Genomic DNA, 27,575 nt, shown 5'->3' with positions numbered 1-27,575 from the left:
CCTAAATGTTCACTGACAGGTGAATGGATAAAGAGGATGTGATACATACACAAGGGAATACTACTTAGCCATAAAAAATGAAACAGTGCCATTCGCAGCAAGCTGAAGAAAGACAAATATACCATATGATATCATTTATATGTGAAATCTAAATTATGACACAAATGAACTTCTCTATGAAATAGAAACAGACTCATGGACCTAGAGAACAGATTTGTGGTTGCCAAGGTGGAGGGAGGTGAGGAAGGGATGGAGTGGGAGTGTAGGATTAGCAGATTTGAACTAATGTACATAGAATGGATAAACAAGGTTCTACTGTACAGCATGGGGAATTATATTCAGTATCTTGTGATAAACCATAATGGAAAAGAATATAAAAAAGAATACATAACTAAATCACTTTGTAGTACAGCAGAAATTAACACAACACTGTAAATGAACTATATTTCAATAAAAAAAAAAAAAAAAAGAGCTGGCCCTTAATGGGTAAAGCTAAAAGAATAACCAGGTGAAGTTTGGGAAGTGCTATACTTCATGGTTAAAAGAGCTCCACTCCTAGCTCCAAAGCTTATGGGGTCTATGTCTCTCTCTGGTTCTAAATGAGTGAGGAGTTTGAAAACTTCCACAGAAGTTGAGCAGTTATTGAGAACAAAGTGAAGGGCTAGGAAGGGGAAAATTCCTTAAGGGCAGGTTTTCTATGCTACTCTAGATGGGGCTGGCTGGGCTCCTTCCATACCTGTATGGAGAACGCCTGTTGTCTGTTACTGTTGAGGTCATCTCCCTTGGACTGAGGGTTCTCACCCAGCCTCAAATCACTCCTCAACCATGTGGCCACCTGCAGGGAGAAACATAGGAATACTACTCTTCCTAACACGAGATCAAATAAATATTAAGCTTTTCTTCCCACCTTCATACTCCACCAACTGATAGCACAGGATCCTTGTGCTATTTTCCTGGGAAACAGAATAACTCCAGGAGGTAAAATGCTCATATATGCATTACTGAAGCCCAGGAAGAGGTATTCTGAGATGGTTTCCACCAGCAGGATTCTCTTTTTCTACAACAAACATGTATTTCTGATGTGAAAGCAGCTTACCTTCTTCTGAAGTTCATCTTTACTATATCCTAATAGCTTCAGGAATTTCATCCTGGAGTCCTTCTCTAAAGTCACCTAGAAGCCACAGAACACAGACGTGTCCATTAAATGAATGTGAATAACTCTCTCCTGCACCAGCTGGACATCTGTGATAGTGGATCCTCAAATGTGGCTCTAGAAGTGCCCCCGAGACCAACACCATCTCTCCACTCTTTTCTGCAGACTTGATTCCTGTGGGATTGTGGGTAGATGTGTTAACAAATCCTTTCTCCCTTCTGCATGAGAACTGGACCTTCAAGTTGACTTCCTAGATCTACTATGCTGGTAACCTGATAAGAGTAAAATGTCAGCTATGTTTCTAGGCAAGACTGCTTGTGACTGGTAAACTGCATCTGGACTAGAACTATGTAAACTGTTAATAATTGATGTGGACAACATGCTATGGGCTTCCCTGAGAGCAAGGACTCTTGTACTAAACAAATCCCTTGCAGGAACCCTAGAAGCTATGCTTCTGGAGTTCATAAAACAGCTATTGGCCCTTGTGGGCCTGAGGCTTCTAAGCTAGGGCAGCTAACACACCAGCTTGATGTATATCTCATCTTCTTGCACCTGAGCTATCTTCTGAGGAGCTGAAGGGGAGAACTCTAAGCTGCTGCATGGACTGCAACAAGGACTCCCGCAGGAGAGAACCACTTGATGCAGTCTTGTGAATCTAAATGGCTAGGTGAGAAGACTCCTGCCAGCTGATCCTCTTCCCTTCCTACTGCCCCATGGCACGGCACTGGAGAAGCCTTCACCATGGCTCTGGTAAAGTACCCAGGACATCAGCAATAGTAGAAAAAAGGCCAACGTCACTTGTATTCCTCAGTTTCCCTAGCTACAGAGAGTCTCTGAGCCTCTGGTAAAAAGAAGATTTTGTTCCCAGGATGGGTGCTGTATAGGAAAAAACCCAGCAGGGTTAAGGCCTCTGTAATCTGGGCCATAGGGTGGTAGTTGACAGAGGTTGAGGTATCTGGCTTTGGGGAGACACTTCTGAGCAGCCAGCCTTTAGGCTTCCTACCTTCAGGAACTGCCAGAGCATCTTTTCACTTTGCAGTGATGATTGGCGGATCTTGTTCTGACAGTAATTCAGGAGATTTCCTGATCCCAGGGCTTCCTGCAGCTCAGCTGACTGTGTCAGGAGTTCAGGTTCTGTGGTGACCTGACTGATAAAGACTAGGCGGAGGCAAGGCTGTGGCACCTGATGGACCGGGGTGCTGGGGAGGCCAAAGGTCACCAGCTTGCCCCCAAACTGATAAAGAAAAACAAGAAGGGGAGGGCAAAAATTAACACCAAGTCAGGATTACATGGGAGGCTGTCTGTCGGTCAACCCTAAAAGACAGGAAAGCAATAAAAAAAAAAAAAAAAAAAACAAAAACTCCTGGGGGTGGAAAGAATCAGGAATTGAGTAGTAAATGTGCCCACATCCTAAAACCACCCCTGCACTTTCAGCACCATTAACTTAAAAGGTACAGTCCATGGTACTCATTCTTTCCTCACCTGTTCTGGCACCATCATTCTAGAATTATACAATAGTTATCACTATCCCAGGTAGGGGGCTTCCCTGGTGGCTCAGACGGTAAAGCATCTGCCTGCAATGCGGGAGACCCAGTTTTGATCCCTGGGTTGGGAAGGTCCCCTGGAAAAGGAAATGGCAACCCACTCCAGTATTCTTGCCTGGAAAATCCCATGGACGGAGGAGCCTGGTAGACTACAGTCCATGGGGTTGCAAAGAATTGGACACAACTGATAGTTATCACTATCCCAGGTAACTCTGGACTAAACTGCTCATCATTATCACAGTCGTTTTACCCACTGTAGCTGAGCAACAATAAAATCTTCCCCCTTCTTGTTCAGTGTCTCCCATGCCCTGTGCTAGCATTTTCTTCCTCCATTCCAAGCCCTAGACTACCACCCTTTTCCTACGGCCATCCAGGAGCTTGTACTGGTTTCACAAGGCCACAGGAGAGAGTTTAAGCTCCTCTGCCTATAATGCACAAAATCTTTCAAAATCAGGACCAGACCTGCCTCTCTAGCACCGTTCTCTCTGTTCATTCATGTGATCACTCTGTGTCTCCAAAGTACCCAGTACATTCCTGCTTCTATGCCTTCATCCACCACAACACTCCCACCTGAGCATCCTTCTCAGCAAATTAGGTACTTTATTGTATAAAGCACCTGGCACAAAAGCAGAGCCCAGTCAAGTTCCTTTACTCCAGCAGTTCTTCACCTTGGCTGCACATTAAAACCACCTGGGTATTTATCCAAAGTCACCAGGCTATACCCCAGACCAAAAATAAATAAATAAGAAGAACCACCTCTGGAGGTGGTACCCGGGCACTGGTAATTTTTTTTAAGTTCTTCAGTTTATTCCAATTGCAGTCATGCTAGACAACCACTGCTCTACTCCCCAACCATTCACTACTCTCTCTCTTTAATGAGTGCTTCTAGCCAGAATTCTTCTCGTGATTCTTACAGCACAAAATCTACACTACAGGTCAGTGCTAAACACAGCCATCTTAACTTTTGATTTGTATAATACTCAATAGTTTTACACAGTGCTTATATGTATTCTTTTTTGAATGTTGGACAGCACGGACTGTTTGCTAACCTCTGTTCTCCCAGGGCAGGAGACGTGGGGGGTCACAAGTTCTCTATCCTCTTCCTCCTGTTCTTCCTAAGGAGAGATTTCCATTTCTCCTTGGCCCTAGTCCCTAGCTGAGTCTCAGTGGATCACAGACAGAAGGACTAAGGGTTAAGAGGGGATGTTGGTGGGAGACATGCAGGAAAATCCTTCCCTCTGCTGTCCCCCACTGGGAGAGGCGTTGGGTTTGGAATGTGAGAACAGTACAATAAACAATGTCTAGGGTAGTGTCCCTCAACCCCCATATATTGTCACCCTGCTTATTTAACTTCTATGCAGAGTACATTCGAAATGCTGGGCTGGATGAATCACAAATTGGAATCAAGATTCCTGGGAGAAATATCAACAGCTTCAGAAATGCAGATACCACTCTAATGACAGAAAGGGAAGAGGAACTAAAGAGCCTCTTGATGAGAGTAAAGGAAGAGAGCGTCAAAGCTGATTTAAAATGCAACACTCAAAAAACTAAGCTCATGGCATCTGGTTCCATCCCATCATGGCAAAGAGAAGGGGAAAAAAGGGGAAGCAGTGACAGATTTTATTTCTTGGGCTCTAAAATCACTGTGGATGGTGATTGCAGCCACAAGATTAAAAAATGCTTGCTTGTTGGAAGGAAACCTATGACAAACCTAGACAGAGTGTTAAAAAGCACAAACATCACTTTGCCAATAAAAGTCCATATAGTCAAAGTTATGGTTTTCCAGTAGTCATGTACAGATGTGAGAAATGGACCATAAAGAAGGCTGAGCACTGAAGAATTGATGCTTTCGAATTACGGTGCCAGAGAAAACTCTTGAGAGTCCCTTGGACTTCAAGAAGATCAAACCAGTCAATCTTAAAGAAAATCAACCCTGAATATTCACTGGAAGGACTGAGGCCAAAGCTCCAATGCTTTGGCCACCTGATGCAAAGAGCCAACTCATTGGAAAAGACCCTGATGCTGGGAAAGACTGAGGGCAGAAGGAGAAGGTGGTGACAGAGGATGAGATGGTTGGATGGCATCACTGCCTCAATGGACATGAGTCTGAGCAAACTCTGGGAGACAGTGGAGGACAGAGGAGAGCCTGGTGTGCTACAGTCCCTGGGGTTGCAAAAGAGTCTGACATGACTTAGAAACTGAACAATAAGAACAACCCCCACCCCCTAACCATCCCTGGAGGTAAATGGGGCTCTGTGTACATTTGGCCTTGAGTCTATGAGGCAATGGCAGTGGGGAGGGCCAAAGGTTTTGAGCAGAGAAGAGGAGGAGATTTACATTCTTTCTCCTCTGCTTTCTATTCATTCCGTTCTTGCTTTGTATTCTAACCATGCCTGTACTCTATCAGTCCAGGTATGCAGGAAAATCAGATGGAATGGCAGGCAATTCCCCATAAGTGAGAGTTCAAAAGCAACCAGTTCTTTTAGACAGGACTGGCACTGCAAGCAGGGTAAAGGGGTTGAGAAGAAAGCTTAGCAAATCACTGCTTGAGCAATAAAATGGGACCTGATCTGAGACTCAGGCAGTGAGAATTAACTTCTTACAGAATAGAGCTCCATGCTGGGGACACAGTACGCTACACACACACACTACACTTACAGCAAATGAAACACCTGCTGGCCTCCGCATCCATTTGGGGGGTTTTTTCAGGGGAGGTATCAGTGATGCTTGGGCCACTTGCTTTGGCACTTGCAATGGTGGGAGAGGCTGGCCTTTGCTGAAGGAAGATGAGATCTGGGGACAAAAGGACACCTGCATCACCAGTGTGGAGTGGTGGCTTAGCCAGGAACTCCACCTACAAAGTCCATTTTGGGAGGGATCCTTGAGATACCCAATCTGGCCCACAAAAGTCAGGACTCTCATGTTTCAGGGGGCTGGTAGTAAGGATGGGATGCCCGTGCAGCTGGCTCCTGGAAAGCCAACTGCATCCAATGTCTACAGTGAAGGGTGACACAAAATGTAACTATAGGAGACAGGGGGGTAAGTTCATTCTTCAAAATAGTAGAGAGTCCCAGCATGGGAGTCCAATTCCCCTGAAATACCACAAGGAACATCCAAGAACAAGAGTCAAGGTAAAGGCCTCCTTTGTATTGGACAGGAACTGACATCCTTCCAGGGGGATGGACACTGGTGCAAAAGTTCACAAACCCAGGGTTCCCGAACCCAGGGCCCTAGTCTCCCAAGTCTTCAGGAATCCCCACTTCTCCCCAGGCTTATGTCCTTTGTTCTCCCACTGAACAGAGACAGTCCCTTCCCTCCAGCATTTTCCACCAAGCCCTTCAAACCTTGTCAGCCTGTCTCATCTGCTGGACTTCCCAGCTCCTACCCATCACAGAGTATAAATTGATCCAGCCATCAAAGGAGGCAGCGGAGAACACCAAAGGGTCCCGAGGGCACCACTGCACATCAAAGCACCAGCTGCTCAGCGTGGGTAGTTTATACACCACCTGTTGTGAGGGAACATAACCAAGAGGGAAACCCTGACTTAGGTAAGGCAACTAGAGCACAGAGGTGCAGCTGAGATTGCCCCACCATCCCAGCGTACCCACAGAAGGGCCAGCCTACCTCGCTGCTCCCCAGGTTCCAGCACAAGATCTGGTTGTCCTTGGCACTACTGAGCAGCAGCTCAGCATCAGCCTGACTCCATGACACTGACAGGATCCCCCTAAAAAGGAAAGGAAAGAGGAACTAACATTTGTTGAATGCCTACTACAAGTAGCGTGCCTTATGTATCTTGGGTAAATGTCATCTCCTCAAAATAAGCAGTGTGGCTTCATTTTACAAATGAGGAAAATGAGGCTCGGGAAGAAACTGAGGAACTTGCAGCAGTCATGCAGCCAGAAGCCAAGTCAGACTTCAGAGTGTGGGCATGATGTGCTATAACCACTCTGCCACCCACAGGTCCCTGCAGGATGGCCTGCTTCTCCTCCCTGATTGAAGGGTGGGTAGAAATTCTGAGTCAGCATGAATCAGGGAAGCACCCATTCCTATGGGTGCTTTTAGCCCAGGAGGGTAGTGAAGACCTAACTCTCAGAAGTCCCCAAGGAGGTACAAAGGCATGACCCTTGAGTTAGAAAGAACAGACTATGGGGCTGCTGCTTCTGCTGTAGGCCCAAGAGCTAGAGCTTCAGAGGCAAACCTGTTCACAGGAAAAACAGGAGCCAAGGTTCTTTTATTGAGAAGTCTTGGAGGAGGCAACTTAATTACCTAAGAAATGAGCATGTCCTCAGATCAGAGCCTGGGGGCTCTCCCAGAGGAACTAAACATTGGCTCCAATATTTCTTATGACCCTACCCCCACTCGTATGTCTGGAGGTTACATGGAATCTCAGGCTCTTTTCTATAACCTCAGGGTCTACAGGAACCCCTCTTGATTGGAGGTGGGGCTAGAACTGCGTAACTGTGTGGAGGTGGGGCTAGAACTGCGTAACTGTGTGTTCACCAGGACGGCTCTGAAGCTGGGGAGAACGTCTGATAGCCAAAGTGAGGCACGTATTGCCCTCTACCCAGGTCAGCTATGCCCGGCCCTCCACCAAGGATGACATGCTACCTGCTGTGACTCTCCAGCACCTTTAGGGGTGAGGAGGCAAAGCGCAAGTCCCACAGCTGAATTACTGGAAGATGATCATCTTCTGAACAGAGCACCAACTGGGTGGCGACATCTGGGTGCCAGGCCAGGCCTGAGCAGTGCATCTGTGAACAAAGCAGATCCCAACGGGCAACAGAACCTTACTCTTCTTTTTATGAACCCTTTTTGTCTAGCTGAAATGGGACCTCTCTGAGGGTTTTGTGTCTTTGTGTTTTGTGCCTTTCTTATGTAACTGGGAACACCACAGCCACTGGGGAACAAGTGATGACCGTAAGCAAGGAGCACTAGAAGCCTCCAGATCAGCTCAGTTTGGCTTCTCTGAGCTTTCACTCTCAATAGGAAATCTACTACAGGGCTGAATCTATACTTGTAACAGCTGAAAGCAGAACCTTGGCCTGGGGAAGAGCAGCTCCAATGCTAGGCCTGAGAGAGACAGCAGAGCCCGAGCCTATATTCTGCCTGTATTCAACTCACCCGATTGCTGTGATCACTGACTTTGATGATAGGTTCATTCTTCCTGAGATCCCACACGACTGCCTTGCCGCTGGGGTGAGCAGAAGACAGAATGTGTTGAACTTGACGGTTCCAAGAGAGAGCCTTGATATCTTCCAGCGGCTGCTAAGGCAGAATGGGGCAGGGAGCGGGATGAGGACAACCTGTCACCCCTGGACCAAGAGATAGCTGGTCTGCCACTGATCCCAACCACCCACAGAAAAGCCAAGAGTAGACGTGGGGCTACCCAAACCATGCCAGTCTCAGGAAGCTGGAAGGGAAGTTTTCCAGAGAGGATCCTTTGGAAAATGATGTAGAAGCTGAAAGAAGGACAGGTGCACTTGGGTTTTACTCCTATCCCAAGATGCTCCTGAGAGGACAGAGTCAAGATTTTAAAAAGAGCCTTCTCAACGATGACAAGAGAGAAAGGGAGAGGAAAAAGGTGAGGGTAGGAAGGAGGGAAATATAGACACCCAAGACCCCCAGGGAGAATGAGGCAGAGAGAAAAGCCATTGATACTTTAGGGCACAAGATGCTATCAAATTCATACTCAACTTACCTCACGATACTGTATGCACGAGACAGAAAAGCCAGGAAGAAAAAGATGGGGGCCCAGTTACAGACTGACAAGACATGAACACTCAGACACAGAGATACAGGAGACCCTCAGCTACATGGCGGAACAAGACACAGGGACAAAGCTGACCCTTCCACAAAAGGACAAGGGTGTATCTGGGTGTCCTGCTCTTGCCCCTGGTTGGCTAAACCCAGGGCTCAGCTTTTCTTAAATTTTACTATGATAAACAGTACAGCCACCCCTTCTCTCAGTGTCTTTTATCTCCTTCACTCTTTTTGCCTTCCAGAAACTTCTAGAACAGTCAATGACCACAAGCCACTTCCACCCCTACCCCTATTCCCTGACCTCCCTCCAGTCCCCACCCACCTCCATCCCTCTATTATCTGGCTGGTAGGCAACATGTTAGTCTGTGGAGCTTTACTGCCCTCCAGTGGTGAAGACTGAAATCTGTGCCCTGGCTGCCTCCAGAATTTAATTCTCCCTGGGAAAATCAGCTGCACTCTTTTAAGCAGTAGCACCAGGAGCCTCCTCACCTGTGACTTGGATCCTGGGGTCATTGGCACACTCAGGTTATTCAAATCCCAAATGAAGATTTCAGAATCATTGGCCCCTGAGGCCAGGAGGTTTCCCTGTATGAAGGAATATGCCTTTGGAGACACACCATCCCAGGAAGAGATGAGAGCAGAAAAAGGGGAAAGAGACCCACGTTTGGATTGAAAGCCACCCCCGTAACAACCTGGGAAGGCTCAGAGTTACAGACCAGAGGTCACAAGTAAATGCTTCCCTTCAGATCTGATGCTCCGTGCCTTTCAGGTCTGATCAACTGAGATGCTAGTACCTGGAAAGGATTAAAGTCAAGGGCTCTGACAGCCCCAGAGTGCTTCTGTCTCCGGGCAATCACAGGCTCCTTTCCCGAAGACAAGATGTGGGTCACACTGTACAGAGTAAGCATGCCATTGTCCCCGCCGCCTGCAATGACCCCGGAGGCTTCCAGAAGCCCACTGCCAAAGCTCCCCCAGATCAGCTTGTGAAACCTACGAAGAGGAGGAACTGGCATCAGCAACAACTCAGGTCCACATCAGTCAGTAGAGAATGGGCATCTTTGTCAGCCTCTGCCATTATGCAGGCATCCCCAACCTTAGGATCTTCCTGTCTCCTTCATTTCCCAGATGCAGAACAGAAGTCTCCTCTGCCTGGCCCTGCCCTTTGGCTGAAAAAAATACTTCAAATAGATTACTTCACTTAATCATCCCAACTCAAATAACAATACTTATTGATAACTTCCTATGTACTACGCACTGCTTCAAGTGCTTTACATGTATTAGCCGATCAACAATCCCATGAGGTATTTACCTTATTTTCAATTGAGGAAAGTGAGGCACAGAGAAGTTACAAAGCTTCTGTTATACAGCTAGTAATTTTACTCCCATCTGATGGGGAAACAGTGTCAGACTATTTTGGGGGGCTCCAAAATCACTGCAGATGGTGACTGCAGCCATGAAATTAAAAGACACTTACTCCTTGGAAGGAAAGTTATGACCAACCTAGACAGCATATTCAAAAGCAGAGACATTACTTTGCCAACAAAGGTCCGTCTAGTCAAGGCTATGGTTTTTCCATTAGTCATATATGGATGTGAGAGCTGGACTGTGAAGAAAGCTGAGGGCCGAAGAATTGATGCTTTTGAACTGTGGTGTTGGAGAAGACTCTTGAGAGTCCCCTTGGACTGCAAGGAGATCCAACCAGTCCATCCTAAAGGAGATCAGTCCTGGGTGTTGTTTGGAAGGAATGATGCTAAAGCTGAAACTCCAATACTTTGGCCACCTCATGCGAAGAGTTGACTCATTGGAAAAGACTCTGATGCTGGGAGGGATTGGGGGCAGGAGGAGAAGGGGACAACAGAGGATGAGATGGCTGGATGGCATCACCAACTCCATGGACGTGAGTTTGAGTGAACTCCGGGAGTTGGTGATGGACAGGGAGGCCTGGCGTGCTGCAATTCATGGGGTCACAAAGAGTCAGACACGACTGAGCGACTGAACTGAACTGAACTAAACAGCTAGGAAGGAGAAGGCAATGGCAACCCACTCCAGTACTCTTGCCTGGCAAATCCCATGGACAGAGGAGCCTGGTAGGGTACAGTCCATGGGGTCGCTAGGAGTCGGACACAACTGAGCGACTTCACTTTCATGCATTGGTGAAGGAAATGGCAACCGACTCCAGTGTTCTTGCCTGGAGAATCCCAGGGACGAAGGAGCCGCTGGGCTGCCATCTCTGGGGTCGCACAGAGTCGGACACTGAAGCGACTTGGCAGCAGCAGCAACAGCTAGGAAATGACAGACTCAAGGTTCAAAGTCAGACCCATCTTATGCCAAAGCCTGAGCAGTTAACCATCATAAAATATGGTCTTCTATTGAGAGGAAGATCCGAACTCTTCTACACCTGAATAGAAGCAGGTTCCCTAGGCCAACAGTTGCTGTCCCCGCTTAAACAGGAAGTGAGAAAAGATCTATTGACCTTCCTTTCCCATGCCATGCTCATGTGACTAGTCTACTGGAGCTGCCATATGTATTCTGTGGGCCAGCCTTAGAGAAACACAGAGGCATGAAGAATAAATGCACTGTTTGGGAAACACTTTTCTGGCTTTCTGAGCATCTTGCATTCTGGCACACAAGAAAGAGATGGACCCTGGGCTCCCTGGTCAAGAATAGGTCCCCTGAAAAACCCCTAGGGAAGGCATGTGAAACCCCCAATGCCTCACAGGTGGTCTTCCCTCCATTTCACAGCTGTTAGCCGAGGGTATTTCCACAGCCCTTCTGAGAAGGCAGATTTCACACTGAATGATGTCATGTAAGATCTCCAACTGAAATTAAATGTTTCCATACTCTGGGAACAGTCAGCAAAGAAACTGAATGGGGAAACCAGGCAGGAACCTGTCTAGCCAGTCCTTAGATCAGAGCCAACCTCTCAGAAGTGAAGAGCTGAGCACTAATTCAGACAAGGCCAGCATCTGAACAGAAACAGCACAGCAGAACAAACAGTGGGTCTAAAGCTACTGTCAGAAAGGCTGTTTTCTAAAGTTATGCTGATATCACCATGCCAGAAGAACGGTTCCATGCTGGCTCCAGAGAAGGCCATGTCATCAGGGGCTAGAGCTCAGCATGGGCAGAGAGCAAGACAGCAGATTACCCAGAGAAGCCTGAAATAGTTCACACAAGAAGCAGAGGAAGGTACACCCAGCGAAACTCACATGGGAATGCAGCGCCCTCAGTATGGTCATAGCAGATGACATACGAATCAGAGGAAAAGGTACCCGAGACCTCAAAGGAGTCACCACAGGGTTAGAGAAGAGGGCCCAGTTACTTTAGAGTGGCTGAACTGCAGACTACAGGGTGCGACAAAATCATTCCTCTTTGTGGAGGCATGTAGAAAGTACATTCCTATTAACACTTCACTGAGAGTGGAACTGGAGCCTGAATAGCTGTGATAGACAACACCTGGGAGAGTCCGGCAAAGAAGACTTAGTCGTGTGTGTGTTATGTATAAACAGAGCACACAGCATGTGAGCAAATGTGACATCTGTAAGTGTTAAAACATTAACAACTGATGAGTCTAAGTGAAGGTATGTGTGCTTAGTCGCTCAGTCATGTCTGACTTTTTGCAACCCATGGATTGTAGCCCGCTAGGCTCCTCTGTCCATGGGATTTCCCAGGCAAGAAGATTGGAGTGGGTTGCCATTTCCTTCTCCAAGGGATATTCCTGACCCAGGGATCGAACCTGTGTTTCCTGAGTCTCTTGCGTTGCAGGTGGATTCTTTACCATTGAGCCACCAGGGAAGCCTTTATCATTGTAATATTCTGCAACTTTTCTATGTTTGAAAACAAAAAGTTATAAAACAGACCAAAAAAAAAAAAAAAAAAGATGGCCTGAAAATAGGAACTATAAGATTAAGGAGAAGGTATAGGGAGAAGAGTTTGTATAGAAAGGTGGGAACTTTGAAAACATGAAAATACAGCTGGAATTCTTTGCTAAAGAGTTTCCCAGGATAATGATGGCAGTGATGGAGACCACACAGCATCACAGAATGAGAGGAGGCATCTGAAGAAAATACAGGTTCCTTGATTCCCTCCCAGGCTTTCTGAAGCAGAATGTCCAGAGTCAGGCCCTTAAAACCCATTGGCCCACTAAACCCTGCAGAAGATGACACAGAAAAGAGGAAAGCATAAAGCAACGGGTGGGTCGACCTTTATCTACCCTGATCATTTTGGTCAATTGTTTGTGATGCTAACTTTTGAGTAAGTGACCTAGCCTAGGCTAGAATGAAAAGTAGTGAGTGCCTTGGACCCTGGAGCATCTAAGATGATTTCTTCAGAAAGGCCGCAACAGAACTGCATCAAAGGTAATCCCCTAGGTCTTCGAGAATGAGAATCAATCTTTAGACACAATTACAGACATGAAAAAAGGAAGCTGCTTCAACCTAGTTGACTGCAAAACAGGTTGTTACCCTTGAAAAGCTCTTCAGGCACTAAGACCAACAGAAGACTGACCATAACTAACTGAAGTGGTGGATATGAATGCTCAGGTTGGTAATCCAGAAGTTTCTAATATCACTCATTTATTCCACAGATATTTTTTCAACTACCTAATGACAGGCACTATTCTAGATACTAGAGATACAGCAATAAATAAAACAGACAAAAATCTCTGCCTACGTGGTTCTCAGGATTCAGTTTCAAGGTTTCTTAAGCAATTAGCTCTTTGTTAAGAATTCTTGGCCTTAAGGAGCCACTACCATGCTGGAGCTGCTACTTGGCTGGTTTAAGAAAAGAGCCCTTGCCCTCTGCCCCTTTGCTTATCTTCAGGAGTATAAACATGATTAAATTAGCTCTCCTCTTTCAGAAGCCCTTTCTGAAATGCCTACTTACAGGCTAAGAATATCTCATCATTACTGGTAAAACTGCCAAGGCCTCTCTTCAAAAGATACAGGTACTGGAAATAGAAACATAAAAAACTGCAAAATAAGGGATACTGTAATAAAGTGATAAAGCAGTGATAAAGTGATATACGAGCTCAAGAAAGTAAGAAGAATAACTAATTTTCATTATTAAGTTAAGCCATGAAAAGAAAGAGGAGGGTACTTCTATGTATCTTAATCTAATCACTCAGACAAACCAAAAAAGGTGTAAGATAAAAAGTTACATAACAGACCAGCAATCTTTTAAGGGGGATGGCAAGAAAATCCTCTGGGATGTAAGAAAAGGATTTATATTTTTATATTAAAAAAATAATACAGTAATACATGTATATTATTTATATTAAAAATATACTTGAGTGCAGTGAATATTCACATTTCTCCTGATGGTGCAAAAATCTGGGGATCACTGATTCAGACTATAAGTCTCATCTTTACAAAACTAATAAAAGAACAGTTGAATAATAGAAAGCAGGTCTTGAAGTCAGCTAGGAGCAGACTTAAATTCCAGCTTCCTGGGGTTTTAATTTCCTCCTATGTAAAATGGGAATAATGGTATTATTGGCTAGGCTCATTTTGAGAAATGAATACAATATACAGAGCCCCAGCATAGTGCCTGGCATGTGTACACATGCTCAGTGAATGCTCATATCCAGCCCTATAAGTCTGCCAGAGCCGTGAAATCCATGAGTGCCCAATCGGTGCCTGACAGCAACGAGGGGAGGGTCATTCATTCGTCTCTCATTGGCAGAAAAGGGAGATACTGTGTAAGGCTGTTATTTTCACAAGAGCCAAGGGAGGAAGGAGCCAACATCTCTGGGTTCCAGAGAGAGATCAGGTACTCGTGGGTCCAGGCTTATGTGAGGCGTCTCTATCACATCATTCTGCCTGATCCTGCTGCTCCCCACAAAGGTGCGACTGGTAGTTTTCAAAATCTTCTTGCAAAATAAACTTCCCTGGTGGCTCAGAGGTTAAAGCGTCTGTCTCCAATGCGGGAGACCTGGGTTCGATCCCTGGGTCGGGAAGATCCCCTGGAGAAGGAAATGGCAACCCACTCCAGTATTCTTGCCTGGAGAATCCCATGGACGGAGGAGCCTGGTAGGCTACAGTCCACGGGGTCGCAAAGAGTTGGACACGACTGAGCGACTTCACCTTCACCTTGCAAAATAAACCCAGAATTAACTTCTCTCCAACTTAAAGATCATTCTCCCCTCACTTGTCCCCTCATGAGCCCTGAGAAGCACACAACGCTCCTGAGATTCCCCATCAAGGTCTATATCAGGATCTGCCCTGCATACCCATCAATAGTTCAGACATAGTACCTGCTGGAGGCAGAAAGGACTCCCTTGCGTTTCAAGTCCAGAGAGGGGTCCCTGAAATCAACCTCAAAGATTTCCAATGTGCCATCTGTACTAAAGGAGGCATCTAGCTGCTGGGCAGATGTTCCTAGGCACAAGAAAAGTCAGGAAGAGGCAGCATGTGAGCAACAATATATGCATGGATTTGGGGTATAAATGGTTAGGCAGTAGAGAAAAGGAGGAGTAGGAGAAAACTGGATATACCCTTTTTCAAGTGGTACCTCCAAAAAAAAGCAAGAAAGCATGAGGTGCTTAGCCTTGAGCGATAATTGAAGATTGTCCCCAGGGACCAAAACTCCTAATATCCCCTTGCTTATGCTCCTAGCCAACCCCACCTTTCCATGACTCTGAAACTTTCTCTGAAGCACAATCAAGAGCACTGAATACTAAGTTTCCCTTCAACCTATCCAACGGATCTTCATCTACAGTACTACCATACCTGTGGCCAGATACACAGGGTACTGGCTGGCTGGGCTCCACACTTGGACAGCTTGTCGCTCAAGCTCCTTCAGCTTCATGGTCTGTCCTGTAGGTGACAGAAAAGTGACATGATCCTCAGCCTACCGAAAACAACAGTAGAAACCACAAGCTTTTGGGCCAGATCAAGGGAACACCTGTGGACATGAGCACCTGTTTTCCTCGCTCCACCATAGGATGGAGTATTTGGGGGCAATACAGGGTGACAAATACATGATCAACTGCAGATGTGTAATGACAATTCATTTATCCAGTTGGACAGGGAAACCTGGTGTGCTGCAGTCCATGGGGTCGCAGACAGTCAGACACAACTGAGCTAATGAACTGAACTTACCCAGTTACTGAAATCTAATGCTTTAAATCCTAAAAGATACTGAATCACACTGGTTGCCACAGGTCCAATGGTGATGATAACCATCAAACCAGAAAATCTCAGCCACTCTATCCATTCCCTTGGTTTTAAACATTATCCATATGCTGATGACTGTCAAATTTCTATCAGCAACACAAATCTCTCCTCTGAGTTACAAGTTCTTATATACAACGGCCATTTACACAAGTTCTTATATACAACTGCTAATCAAATATTTCCACTTGGGTATAGTAAAGATACCTAAGTTAGTCTGTCTAAAATGGAATTCTCTATTCTATCATCTCACCCCTTCATCTGTTGTTCCTTCAGGTTTCTTCATTTCAGCAAACAGCCAATTGCTCAACCCCAAAACCTGCAAATCACCCTAGATTCCTCCTTCTTTCCCTTCTAATCTATCATTCTTTCAGACTTTACCTCCAAAATATATCTTAATCTATTTTTCTCCATCTTCACCACCACTACGCTATTTGAAGACACTATCATCTATCACCTAGATTACTGGTTATCTCCCTGCTGCTCATCTCCAACACCCAATTCTTTCTTTGCTTAGAGCAAGAGTAAACTTTTAAAATAAAAAATAGGATTTTGGTATGCCATGCTTAATGTTTTTCAGTGGCTTCTATCACTCAATAAAACACAAACCCCCTTGAGTCCTGCTCACAACTACCACTTCAACTTCCTCTCTTGCTGCTGCTGCGTCGCTTCAGTCGTGTCCGACTCTGTGCGACTCCATAGACGGCAGCCCACCAGGCTGCTACTCTCCCCCTTACTTATTGGGTTCCATCTGCGTTAGTCTTTTCTTTTAATTTCTTGGCTTTTCCCCACTTTAGAGCTTTGTAAATTAGGTTTGCTATACCTTGAAAGCTTTTCATTTTATTCTCTGGATAAGTGGTTCCTTATCACATCTTTCAGGGCTCAGCTTCTCACCTCCTCAAGGAGGTGAGTCATCCAATCCAAAATAGTATTTTTTGCTTCTTAGCAATTTGTAACTGTATATTCATTTACATCTACATTGTTGGTGTTGTACACTAATAAGTAAACTCCATGAAAGCTGCTGCTGTGTCTGCTTTGTTCACCATGTTATACCTAGTATCAGAACAATGTCTAGCACATAGTCAGTGTTCGATAATATTTTATGAATGAGTGCAGACATCTATTTTAACTCGGGTTTCCAAACCAATTCTAACATATACTCAAGGTGCCATTCCAACAGGCTAGCAAATCAGCTGCTGCTGCTAAGTCACTTCAGTCGTGTCCGACTCTGTGCGTCACAAAATCAAAAGTTTTATTACTTAACCTCAAATGTACTGTCCAGCTTGAAGAAAGCTTAGGGCTGCCAACTCAACCAAGACTTCCCGGGCACCTCTAAACACTTGAGGCTACAACAGGACTCCTCTGACGAGACTGCACATCATACTATACGGTCACCAGTGCCACCTGCTGGTCAAGATCATTTTCACGTTTCTGGAGAAAAGTCTCTCAAGTGGGAGCTACAATTAGCTGAGTGCACTTAACGTGCACCTCCCATTTAATTCTAACAATGGTTCCGTGTGGTCAGTAGTTACTATCCCCATTTTACAGGAAAGAAAACTGGCTAGGCCAAGCTGTGAACCCCAACCAGCCTTCAGAGCCCGTTGCTTTTAACCAATATACCAGTCTAAAGTAAACCCCATAGTGTTTAAATCCCAGACAGCCTACAAATTGAGAAGATAGGCTTGTCATGATGGCAAAAATGGTCCCCGATACGGTCAGAATGGCGGGGCCTGGGAGGGTCAAAGGTGGGGAGAGCTATGATCAGGCAACCAAGAGCTGGGCACACTGGTGCAGTGAAGGGGGAAAGCCAGCTTTCCTTAGCTGTCCACTCCCTCTGGAGGACGGTCGGCCTTCCCCGCGGCTCACCGGCGTCAGCACCGACGGGCGTTGTCGCCCGGGCGGGACGCACAGACCCGCGGCCGACTCTGGGCCCCGGACAGGTCAGGGCCCAGGGCTGCTGAGGAAGGCGCGAGGGCAGCGCTGGAGAGAGACCGTCGTCGGGCTGCGGGGCCCGGGCGCCGCAGGGAGAGTGAGCAGGCTGCAGTCCGAGAGCAGGGCGGACATCGTGGGGCCCCCTGAGAGGCACACCGGCCGGAGCCCCCGGGCGGGAGCCTGACCGGCAGGGGTCTCCGCCGAGGGCGAGCGCCCCCCGGCACTCCTGCGAGAGGAACCGCGCTCTGGTTCCTCCGCGCGCCTTCTGCTCTCAGGAGCCCCGGGATAGGCGGGGAAAACCAACCTGCGCGGAAAGCCCAACTCAAGGGTCCGGCGCCGCAGAGCTGGAGTCGGGGGCCGGTTCCCTCAGGGCTTTGGAGCTCCGCGGGCGCTGTCGACGGCGGCTCCAGAGGGCCAAAAGTAGTCCAGGCCGCGGGCGCCGCCGCCCACAGGCGCCGCTTGAAGCCAGGCCCAGGACCTGGACAACCCGCGGAGAACGTTCCCTCATGGAAATGTAGCTTTTAGTGGGGCTTCCCTCACCTGTCCTGTGATTATGCAGTGGGTCAGATCCCGCGACTGTTAAGTTCTGGTGTCTTTTCCTTCTGAAAAGGGAAAATACTAATTAAGCGGTAAAGACCTGGTCCTAGCTACAGGAGCGCTCTGTGGAATCCACTTAGCTGAAAAGGTGAAAAGCAATCTAGGCCAGGTGGAGCTAGCGATAACCCGCCTACCAATGCAGAAGACGTAAGAGACGCGGCTTCCTTCTCTGGGTTGGGAAGATTCCCTGGAGAAGGGCATAGCAACCCACTCCAGTATCCTGTGGACAGAAGCACCCAGCAGGCTACAGTCCATAGGGTCACAAGGAATCGGACACAACTGAAACGACTTAGCCCGCATAGGCCTTAATAGCAGAGTGACTTTGTGAGGCGGACCAAAAACTGGTGCTCCCAAACGTTGGTTGAACTAATTAAGGGCTGTAGATGGGTGGAGAGCGAGGTACCGTAGACCAGGGGCTGCTGCTGCTGCTAAGTCGCTTCAGTCGTGTCCGACTCTGTGCGATAACATAGACGGCAGCCCACCAGGCACCCCCGTCCCTGGGATTCTCCAGGCAAGAACACTGGCTGCTGCTGCTAAGTAGCTTCAGTCATGTCCGACTCTTAGTGACCCCATGGACTGCAGCCCACCAGGCCCCTCTGTCCACGGGATTTTCCAGGCAAGAGTACTGGAGTGGGGTGCCATTGCCTTCTCCAATGCATTAAAGTGAAAAGGGAAAGTGAAGTCGCTCAGTCGTGTCCAACTCCTCAGGACCCCATGAACTTCAGCCTACCAGGTTCCTCCGTCTATGGGATTTTCCAGGCAAGAGTACCAGAGTAGGTTGCCATTGCCTTCTCTGAGACCAGGGGCTACCCGGAAGGTATCAGAGACTAGACAGGTGTTAACACGTTGAAGTTTCAAGAAGATAGGTGATGTCCCAACAAGGAGAAAGGGGCCCAACAGACTGATAGGCGCCCTGGCATTTCCCATACTGTGAATGAAAGTGGCTACAATTGGGGAACTGGGCTGACTACAGATTGTGGAATACTAATTCCACTCTGCAGGTAATTGGGAGTTACTGAAAATTATAAGTAGACGTGGTGGCTCAGGGGTAAAAAAGCTGCCTGTTAATGCAGGAGACTGGTTTGATCCTGAGTTGGGAAGATCCCCTGGAGAAGCAAAAGGCAACCCACTCCAGTATTTTCTTGCCTGGAAAATACAATGGATAGAGGAGGCTGGCAGACTGTAGCCCACGGGGTTGCAAGAGTCGGAAACAACTTAGTGACTGAACAACACGCAGTAAGATTATATCACTAGTGATCTGGATCCCCTTGCAGAGAGAACAGAGCTGGAGGCAGGGAATCAAATTAGGAGACTAACAAAACAATTCAGGTACCAGGTGATGAACTCTTGGATTAACGGATTGTAATAGATTGTAATAGCTGAACAGGCTCTTGTGACTGATACAGGTAAACAGTTGGCAGGGGTATCTGTGATCATATATATCTATTGATTGAAGGAATTATGGCATTTCCAAATAAAATGTTCTGTAGGCAGCTGAAGATTTTGGATCTAAGTTATTTTGATTCAAAACTTTAATGCATGAATTCTACTGTAGTCCAGTCTACCTGCAAAGATGGTGAGCTGGTTATGACTGGGCCCTGTCTTTGTGACACAGCTCTAGATTTCCTTTTCACATGGATATGGAAGTTTTGAACTCAGAGCAGAAAAGAATGTAGGGTACTGGTGAATTTCTCAGCACAACAGTGGATAAGAAACAGAATTGAAAACTGAACCTCAGGCAACACCTCAAAGGAGGGAATGAGGCCAAGGTGTGTGTTCTGAAAGAAATCTGAACCAAAGGTATAAGGTTAGTTTCAAGTAGGACATGATTTTAAAAAAACCAAAAAACACACTCTTCCTGCAACTGGGACATCTTAGAAACTCTTTTCACCTTTTTATAAATACTAAGTCTTCTTTTCTAGGTAACTCATTGAAGGCAATTATTTTCTTGTTCAACTTTTTATCTCCAAGGCCTATCAGTGTCATATATATTAGGCAGACAGATGTTTGTTAAATTATCAAATGTTCTAAAGGACAGAGAATGAAGACAAAAAAAGCAGTGGAGACCTTGAGAGAGACATTTCAAAAAAGAAAAAAAGAGGCATTTCAGCAGACCCACTCCCTGATCTCATAAACGTCTTTCACTGTCTTCACACCTCTAAAGGACTGCTTATCTAACGTGAATGGACTTGCTTCCACAGATCATGCTGAATATACTTTATGGGACAGGTTTTTAGGCAGTATCATTGTAATTTAAGAAAATGGCCCTAAAGGGAAGAAGAGAACATAAATTGGTTCTCTTTAACAGATGCATTGAGATAGACCCTTAAAAACATGGTTTTTCTCTTTCTAAGGCTATTATAGGAGCTTGGATGAATCATTAAGGTAATGAAAGCCATGCATAGGTTCAGTAATAACTGTGACTATCCTCTTAATTCATAAATATAGGTAATGTCAACTTGTAACAGTCTAGGATTCAGAAGCTGCTTTGGAATACATATTCTCTTTTTTTAAAATGAAGGATAGTTGATTTACAATGCTGTGTTTTTAATAAATACATATTCTTATAAGAGAGACATACAAAATTAGAGGCAATCACAGCCCTAGGCCTGTCCTAGAACACCTATTTATCCTACAGTATTTTGTAACATGTAAGAGTACACTTTTTTTTTAGCTAACTACTATTATTAAAAGTTTTTTTTATGGGAAATAAACCTGTTCCAATTTGAGAAGTCAGAAAACCCTGTAAATGGGGAGTTACCCTCAACTACCTTTTCCAGCAAAATTAACAAATCAACATCCTCTTTGCTTCAGTTCAGTCACTCAGTCGTGTCTGACTCTTTGCAACCCCATGGACTGCAGCACACCAGGCCTCCCTATCCATCACCAACTCCCGGAGTCTACCCAAACTCATGCCCATTGAGTCGGTGATGCCATCTAACCATCTCATCCTCTGCCATCCCCTTTTCCTCCTGCCCTCCATCTTTCCCAGCATCAGGGTCTTTCCAAATGAGTCATGCTTAAGCAGTAGCTATTCCCAGAGGAAATGAGGCACAGATACCACAGCACTAAGTTTTATTAGGGATTTCATTTAAGTTAAATTTCTAGGATTGAAGGAGTCAGTTAGGGAACACAAAGCTCATGAAGCCTCCTCAGATCTCATAGTGAACCACTGGCTCAGGTTCTTTGTTGGGATCGCCGCCTCGTTCCAGGTACAGATTATTGTAAGGATACTGCTTTGGCCCCTAAGGAAAAAACACAGGTCAGCAAGAACAACATATATCCAGCCAACACCTGGCTACAGCCTACCCTGAGGGAAGAATCACACACAGTAAACAGGTACACAGTAGCTTCTGGTGAGACCCAGCTGGGCCAGAACAGCAGGGACAGTACTCTTCTTCCCAGCTCAGCCCAAGGCAGTGAGAAAGCCTAGATTGTAAGAGAAGGGGTGCTACAGAGAGAGAGAGAGTGTGTGTGTAAGAGAAGGGTGCCTACAGAGAGAGAGTGTGTGTGTGTGTGTGTAAGAGAAGGTGTGCCTACAGTATATGTGTGTGAGAGAGAGAAAAAGAGGAGGGAGAGAGAGAAAGGGAGAGCATGAGGGAAGCTTTCTAAATGAGATGATGCATCCATCCATCCCACTCTCTCGGGGTTGAGACAGACTCAATCTCCTTTAAGTCACTCAGCCTCTAATGGTTCCACCACTAAAGCGGCCTAGCAAATGAGGCGTGCAGGAGCAGCAGTGGGGGAAGCACAGAGGAAACATGGCTTGGACGTGCTTTAGGGGCTGCTGGCTTTACCAACAAACAGCTGTCAGAGAACACAGCTCAAGGGGAGGAGAAAAGGGTGATGTGCTTACAGAACTGAAAAATGGAGGAGCCACACTGCGTTGCTTGCTCTCCTGAAGCGAAGTTAGTGCTCACACCAGCCCTATGTGCACTCTCCAGCCTGGGGCCCCTGGGGCTCGGTAGGAAGGCTTGTGTCCGTGCACAGACATGCGCGCTACCATTAGGACATTGCCTGTCTCAGCAGAGGCTGCACTGTGCAGCCAACTGGAGACACGGCAGCCTCCTGCTTTCTGTACCTTTCTCACAGTCTGCCCTGTAGACTATTCCCAGGTTCATCTTTTAAAAACCTAGGCATCATTACAGCATTCTTCTGTTCAAAATCCCAACATGGCTCCCTGCTTCCTAGAGGCAGGCCAAGTCATCAATGTATTCCCAATCCTTGGCACCTTCTGTACCCGGTGCATGACAGGAGCTTCATAAACATTTATTGAATTAATGCATTACTATACCATCAAGTCCAGATCCCTCAGCCACGCAATAAAAGGTGCCCAACCAAACTGATCAAATGCACTTCACAATATTTTTAACACAGCAGTTTCCACACCTGATTTCCCAGCACATCAAAATTACCTGGGAACTTGTTAAATATTGATTGTAGAACCCCACTGTGGTGTTACTGAATTAGGCTCTCCAAGAGCTAAGGAATCTGACTTTTTAGCAGTTCCCCAGGTGCAGCTGGTTGTCTGAGAGCTATTTATAAACGTATTCCACTCCAGCTAACTCACTGTCCTCTTTCTCCATTCTGTTTTCTTCCCCCAAATGTTCTCTTCAACTTCTCTCCGTCATCTAAAATTATGTTTTAGCATCTAGCATAATCCTCCCTAATAGCACAAGCACATATATTCACTACGCACATATATATACAAAAACTGTGCCAAATTCCTATATATGTGCCAATGTTGCTCACGTCACATATCTGAATTTTCTTATCCAAATTAAACGTCCTCAAAGCAAGAGAGTATATTTTCATTCTTTTTTTTAGTTTATTTAAGTATAGTTGATTTACAATGTGTTAATTTCTGCTGTACAGCAAAGTAATTCAGTTGTGTGTGTGTGTGTATATATATATACACACACACACTTTTTCATATTCTTTTCCATTATGGTTTATCACAGGATATTGAATACAGTTCGCTGTGCTTTATAATAGGACCTTGTTGTTTATCCATTCTATTTATACTAGTTTGCATCTGCTAATCCCAAACTCTCAATCCATCCCTTCCCCAGCCCCTCCCTGGCAACAAGTCTGTTCTATACAGACAGTATATTTGCTGTGTCCTTCATGTTCTCTAAAATTAACTGTCCATGCTTATAGTAAACATTTAATTGCTTCCTATAGAAAATGCCCTTCACACTAATAAAGGATAAGCTTTCAACTTGAAATTCCTGGACTCTACCTTAAAAGATCACTTGCTGAAATATGGTGGTAAGTACAGTTCCCCAAATGGCAACTCTAAAGACTAGCTGGCTTCTTCATTCTCATTCCTCATCTACTCCTACACAGTTTCTTCTCACTCAGACTGACCCAAGATACAGGCAAAAGCTGTGCTCTGGTACTTGTTCCAGGCCAGTAGCTAAGGAACTAAGGCCCTCTATAGGCTAGGCCTCACCAGGAAGCCAAGCTTGATATCGGGTAGATCTGTACTCCAGAGACTGCATTCCCTCAGGAAAGTGTGCCTGAGGGAGCACTCCTCAGATACTCACCACAGGCTGGTAGGCAGGGTAAGTCTCCCCTACCCAAAACATGAACAGCATGAAGGCGACGAAGCCGAAAAGGTGCTTACACATGAGGTTCCAATTAACAGGAGTCGGGGACGTGTCCACACGGTTCCTGATATACATGTCCAGGTCCCAGTGCATCTGAGACAGAAAGGCAGATCACCATCACACACTGCTCTTCCTGCAAAAGGCAGGCAGCCCAGAGTGATCAGAGCCTCATACAAGACTTGAAAGGCATTCTCCTGCCCTGGGCAATATTCTGAGAGCCGCATCTGAGATACTCTGGCCCACAGGACTGGATGCTGGCTTATGTCTGGGTTTGGTTGATCAGAGACAGTCCCAATCATTAACATTCACAACTCAGAGCTTCAGTTATTCTCAGAAGTCCTTTACACACACACACACAGACACACACACACACGGAACCTCAGATCTCAGAGCACTTGACTCTGCTTCCTTGGGCAGAAAAACCTTAGTGTTGTTGATGTTTAGTCACTAAGTCATGTCTAATTCTTGGCAACCCCACGGGCTGTCCATTGGTTCTCCCAGCAAGAATGCTGGAGTGGGATGCCATTTCCTTCTTCAGGGGATTTTCCCGGATCAGGGATCAAACCCATGTCTCCTGCAGTGGCAAGCAGATTCTTCACCACTGAGCCACCAGGAAAGCCCACTTGGGCAGAAAAGTGCCATCTGATCTACAGAAGACATAGGGAAAAGGAAGAAAGGGCAAATGGGACATGGTTCTCTCACCGGTTCACCCCAGTTCAACCGCAGGTCTGGGTGGTCCCAGTCATACCATGGATCCCTCTCCTGCTGTGAGCGGTCAGGCAGTTTCGGATAGTCACCATACCTGAGAGACAGCAAGAACTTCTGGACACGGCTTTGAGAGCCTCCGACAATGCGCAGCCTTCTCATCTCTGAGATGAGAAACCAAGTGACAAGATAATGGCCTCCCACTAAGGACAGAGGAACTAACCTTCCAATCAAGATCTCAGTGTTTTCCTGTGGTGCACATATTAAGAATGTTGGGTTAAAGGGCTGCTGGTAAATATCCCAAATATCCCCCCAGAAAGACTGTGCAATTTACATTCCTACAAATGGTATAAAAGAGATTAATTTTCCTGAATGCTTTCCAGTATCAAAGTTATCATTAATAAAATATTTGCTATTTTATTGTTTTATTAAATCTCAATTTTTTACTCACTAAGCACAGCACTAACTGCAGAAGTCCAAATTGTTATTAAAAATTCATGTCAAACTCCGAAACATTATTTAACATATGTAAGCTTTTCTTATCTTCTTTCAACAAAAAGAAAAAAAGTCATGCCATGTTATAACATTAGCAATGGAAGGGAATTTAACAGTCAATCACTCTGTTTTCCTCAGTAGACAGAAAAAGAAACTGAAGTTTAGAGTCTGAACCTAAGGTTGCCCAGTTAACTGGAATAAAAACAAAAAGGTATAGATGAGAGGAGTACTCTTCATAGCAACTGTTTCTCAGCCACAAAATTGACAAACATCTCCAAGCCTCAAACACCTGATTGTTGAGTCCCTTTTCTCCCTCTGCTGACTTAGACGCATCCCGGAATAGGGGGCACTCCAGTGTGATAGGCTGGATCTTTCAACAACAAGTCCAGGTTCATCTTATACAGACTGCTACCGAGGCTGCTCTTGTCCACAACACAATAAAAGTCATAGGAAATGATGACAACTAGACATGTGTCACAGAAAGTGATTGGAAAACAACAAGACGAATAGGAGCTGCTAAAATCACTGCTGAAAGAGTGATGCTAGGGAGAAAATGAGGGTGACAGTAATCAATTCAGGTAATTAACCACAGAGATGTTATGGGGTATGGGGGAAAATCATCAAATGGAGTAAGAGTTAGCTATTTAACCTTTTAAAGTTGCTAAGATTTCCACAACGCTAACAGCAACGATTTAAAAAGACAGAAATATACACATATTAATATAGAATACTCGGTCTACAAATAAGGTTCTCATGACAGCAGTCCAGCTCCAGCCTGGTCACGTGCCTGGATGGCAGCACCTGAGCCCAGCAGATGCTCAATCTAAATGAAACCTTGCACTCTGGATGGACCAAGAAGGTTCCCGCTATTCAGGGGTCCTCAAGGGAGCTATTAAAACCTCAGCTTCCTCATCTGAGGAAACAGCCTGAGCCAAGGAGAAAATTAAAGTCCTCGCGACTGCAGCTGCTCACCCATCCCCTCCCACCTCTCTCCACCGAGAAAAGCACTGACTCTGACGGGTCACGAAAAGGTTCGGGAAAAAGGGTCAGAGTAGAGCCACCCACCCAGTCCGAACTTCTCCCATTACTACTCGGGTGCGAGCAGACCCTATCTCACCCCATGCCATCATCTGGGTACGGCTCGTAGTCTTCCACCCGCATATTATACTTCTTGGCGGCGGCAGCCCGTTCTTCTGGGGTCTTGGGATAGGGTCCCGGGAGCATGTCCTTGGTAATGTGGGAGGCTAGGGCAAACGAGGGCAGGTCAGAAGCGACCCCACTTTCTCTGCCACTCTAAAAGCTTCAGGCTTCAAGGTCAGAGCCCGAGGCTTCGAGGGACCAGCAGACCTTCCTTCCGTCTTTGTGGATATGCCAACCCTACCTCCGCCCTTTCCCGCACTCGGCGGCCGTGGTGCCCCACCAAATCCACCCTGCGCCCGACACAATAAACCTCAGGCACTTCCCCCTCCCACCCACACTGAGGCCTCGCCCGTTCTAGCGGACCTGTCCGTGCACCCAGCGGCACCACGTTTCGGGCTGCCTTTTGCAGCCATCGGATTCCCAGGACCCCCACTCTGGCCGCCGCCATCTTCACCTTCTTTCCGTTTCACCCTGCACATGCGCAGAGACCTGGTCACGGCGGCTGAGCCGGGCCAAACGCGATTAGGGAGAAAAGTGTTAAGGTTCAGTAAGGGCGGGGCTTAAACGGTGCTGGTAAACCGGAGGGAAGGTGAGCGGATCCGTAGAGGCTGAGAGGCAAGGCGGAAAGGACAGAAAATCAAGCGGGTCACTGCTTTGACATTTCTGATTGTTGAGTCCCTTTTCTCCCTCTGCTGACTTAGACGCATCCCGGAATAGCGGGCACTCGGAATCCGAACATCTCGGTGGACAGCTGACCCACCTCCCCCAGGACCTGTATAAGTAAAACGAGCCAGTTTAAATCTCTTTTCTAGGGCTTCCCCCATAGCTCAGTCGGTAAAGAATCTGCCTGCAATAAAGGACACTCGGGTTCGATTCCGGGGTCGGGAAGATCCCCTGGAGAAGGAAATGGCAACCCACTCCAGTGTTATTGCCCGGAGAATCCCATGGACAGAGGAGCCTGGCAGGCTACAGTCCATGGGGTCGCAAAAGTCGGACACGACTTAGCGACTAAAGAGAGAATCTCTTTGACTGCTTGCCTTGTTCCTCTCCTTCAGTGGCAGTTCCTCTTTCCATATTCAAACGTGATCATTCTTCAAATTTAGTGCTTGGTTTTGTTTGTTCACGTTTTGTTTTCCACATTAATTATTTCCTTTAGTTAGAGGCACGATGCAACACACAAATTGGCCCCAAAGTGGTTGTTTTGTTTCAGCCGCGCGGCTGGGGGAATCCCAATTTCTCGACCAGGGATTGAATCCGCACCCTTGGCTTTGAAAGCGAGGAGTCCCAACCTCTGGACCTCCAGGGAATTACCCCCCGCCCCGCCAAATTGTTCTTCAGATTCAGTCCCGTGTTTACATCCGAATGTCTCAGTCACCTCAACCCAACAAATATAAAAACAGTCCTATTATTTGAACTCGCCTCAGATTTGCTAGACTTGGATAAACACACTTCGAGCCGAACCACAATT

At 46.4% G+C, this 27,575-nt stretch overlaps 2 protein-coding genes across 14 annotated transcripts in view; both read right to left on the bottom strand.

Annotated features, from left to right (window-relative positions):
• SEC31B (SEC31 homolog B, COPII coat complex component) overlaps positions 1–18,255 on the bottom strand; it is a 30,815-nt gene extending 12,560 nt beyond the window's left edge. For 6 of the 12 annotated variants that reach the window (XR_001917321.1, XM_013975140.2, XM_018041511.1 and 3 more), the window contains exons 1-14: positions 17,863–17,980; positions 15,183–15,269; positions 14,708–14,831; positions 9,252–9,447; positions 8,947–9,042; positions 8,396–8,404; positions 7,819–7,959; positions 7,306–7,448; positions 6,322–6,421; positions 6,042–6,203; positions 5,356–5,490; positions 2,157–2,387; positions 1,097–1,171; positions 737–835 (exon numbers count right to left, since the gene is read on the bottom strand). Coding sequence is in view for 11 of the 12 variants with exons in the window: in XM_013975140.2 (XP_013830594.2) it covers positions 737–835; positions 1,097–1,171; positions 2,157–2,387; positions 5,356–5,490; positions 6,042–6,203; positions 6,322–6,421; positions 7,306–7,448; positions 7,819–7,959; positions 8,396–8,404; positions 8,947–9,042; positions 9,252–9,447; positions 14,708–14,831; positions 15,183–15,261 (1,590 nt within the window). In the remaining variant the exon portion in view is untranslated. Of the gene's footprint in view, positions 1–736; positions 836–1,096; positions 1,172–2,156; positions 2,388–5,355; positions 5,491–6,041; positions 6,204–6,321; positions 6,422–7,305; positions 7,449–7,818; positions 7,963–8,395; positions 8,405–8,946; positions 9,043–9,251; positions 9,448–14,707; positions 14,832–15,182; positions 15,270–17,492; positions 17,837–17,862; positions 17,981–18,098 lie in introns of those variants that run through there. The other 6 variants (XM_018041509.1, XM_018041510.1, XM_018041508.1 and 3 more) reach the window with 6 other exon arrangements.
• On the bottom strand, positions 21,214–26,621 carry NDUFB8 (NADH:ubiquinone oxidoreductase subunit B8). 2 transcript variants are annotated; one of them, XM_018041257.1, is made up of 6 exons: positions 26,471–26,606; positions 26,085–26,211; positions 24,470–24,569; positions 23,708–23,860; positions 22,908–22,916; positions 21,417–21,606 (listed from the first exon to the last, which is right to left on the bottom strand). In XM_018041257.1, the coding sequence occupies exons 1-6, from the start codon at positions 26,553–26,555 to the stop codon at positions 21,562–21,564; spliced, it is 519 nt and encodes a 172-aa protein (XP_017896746.1). In that variant the 5' UTR covers positions 26,556–26,606; the 3' UTR covers positions 21,417–21,561. The 2 variants fall into 2 exon arrangements, with proteins under 2 accessions (XP_005698453.2, XP_017896746.1); XM_005698396.3 differs by lacking the exons at positions 21,417–21,606; positions 22,908–22,916 and adding an exon at positions 21,214–21,400 and having other exon boundaries at positions 23,705–23,860; positions 26,471–26,621.

This window comes from Capra hircus, chromosome 26 (assembly GCF_001704415.2).
Source record: "Capra hircus breed San Clemente chromosome 26, ASM170441v1, whole genome shotgun sequence".
Taxonomy (NCBI): Eukaryota; Metazoa; Chordata; class Mammalia; order Artiodactyla; family Bovidae; genus Capra; species Capra hircus.
Note: the sequence above shows the minus strand (reverse complement) of the source record. Positions and strands in the feature narration are given on the sequence as shown.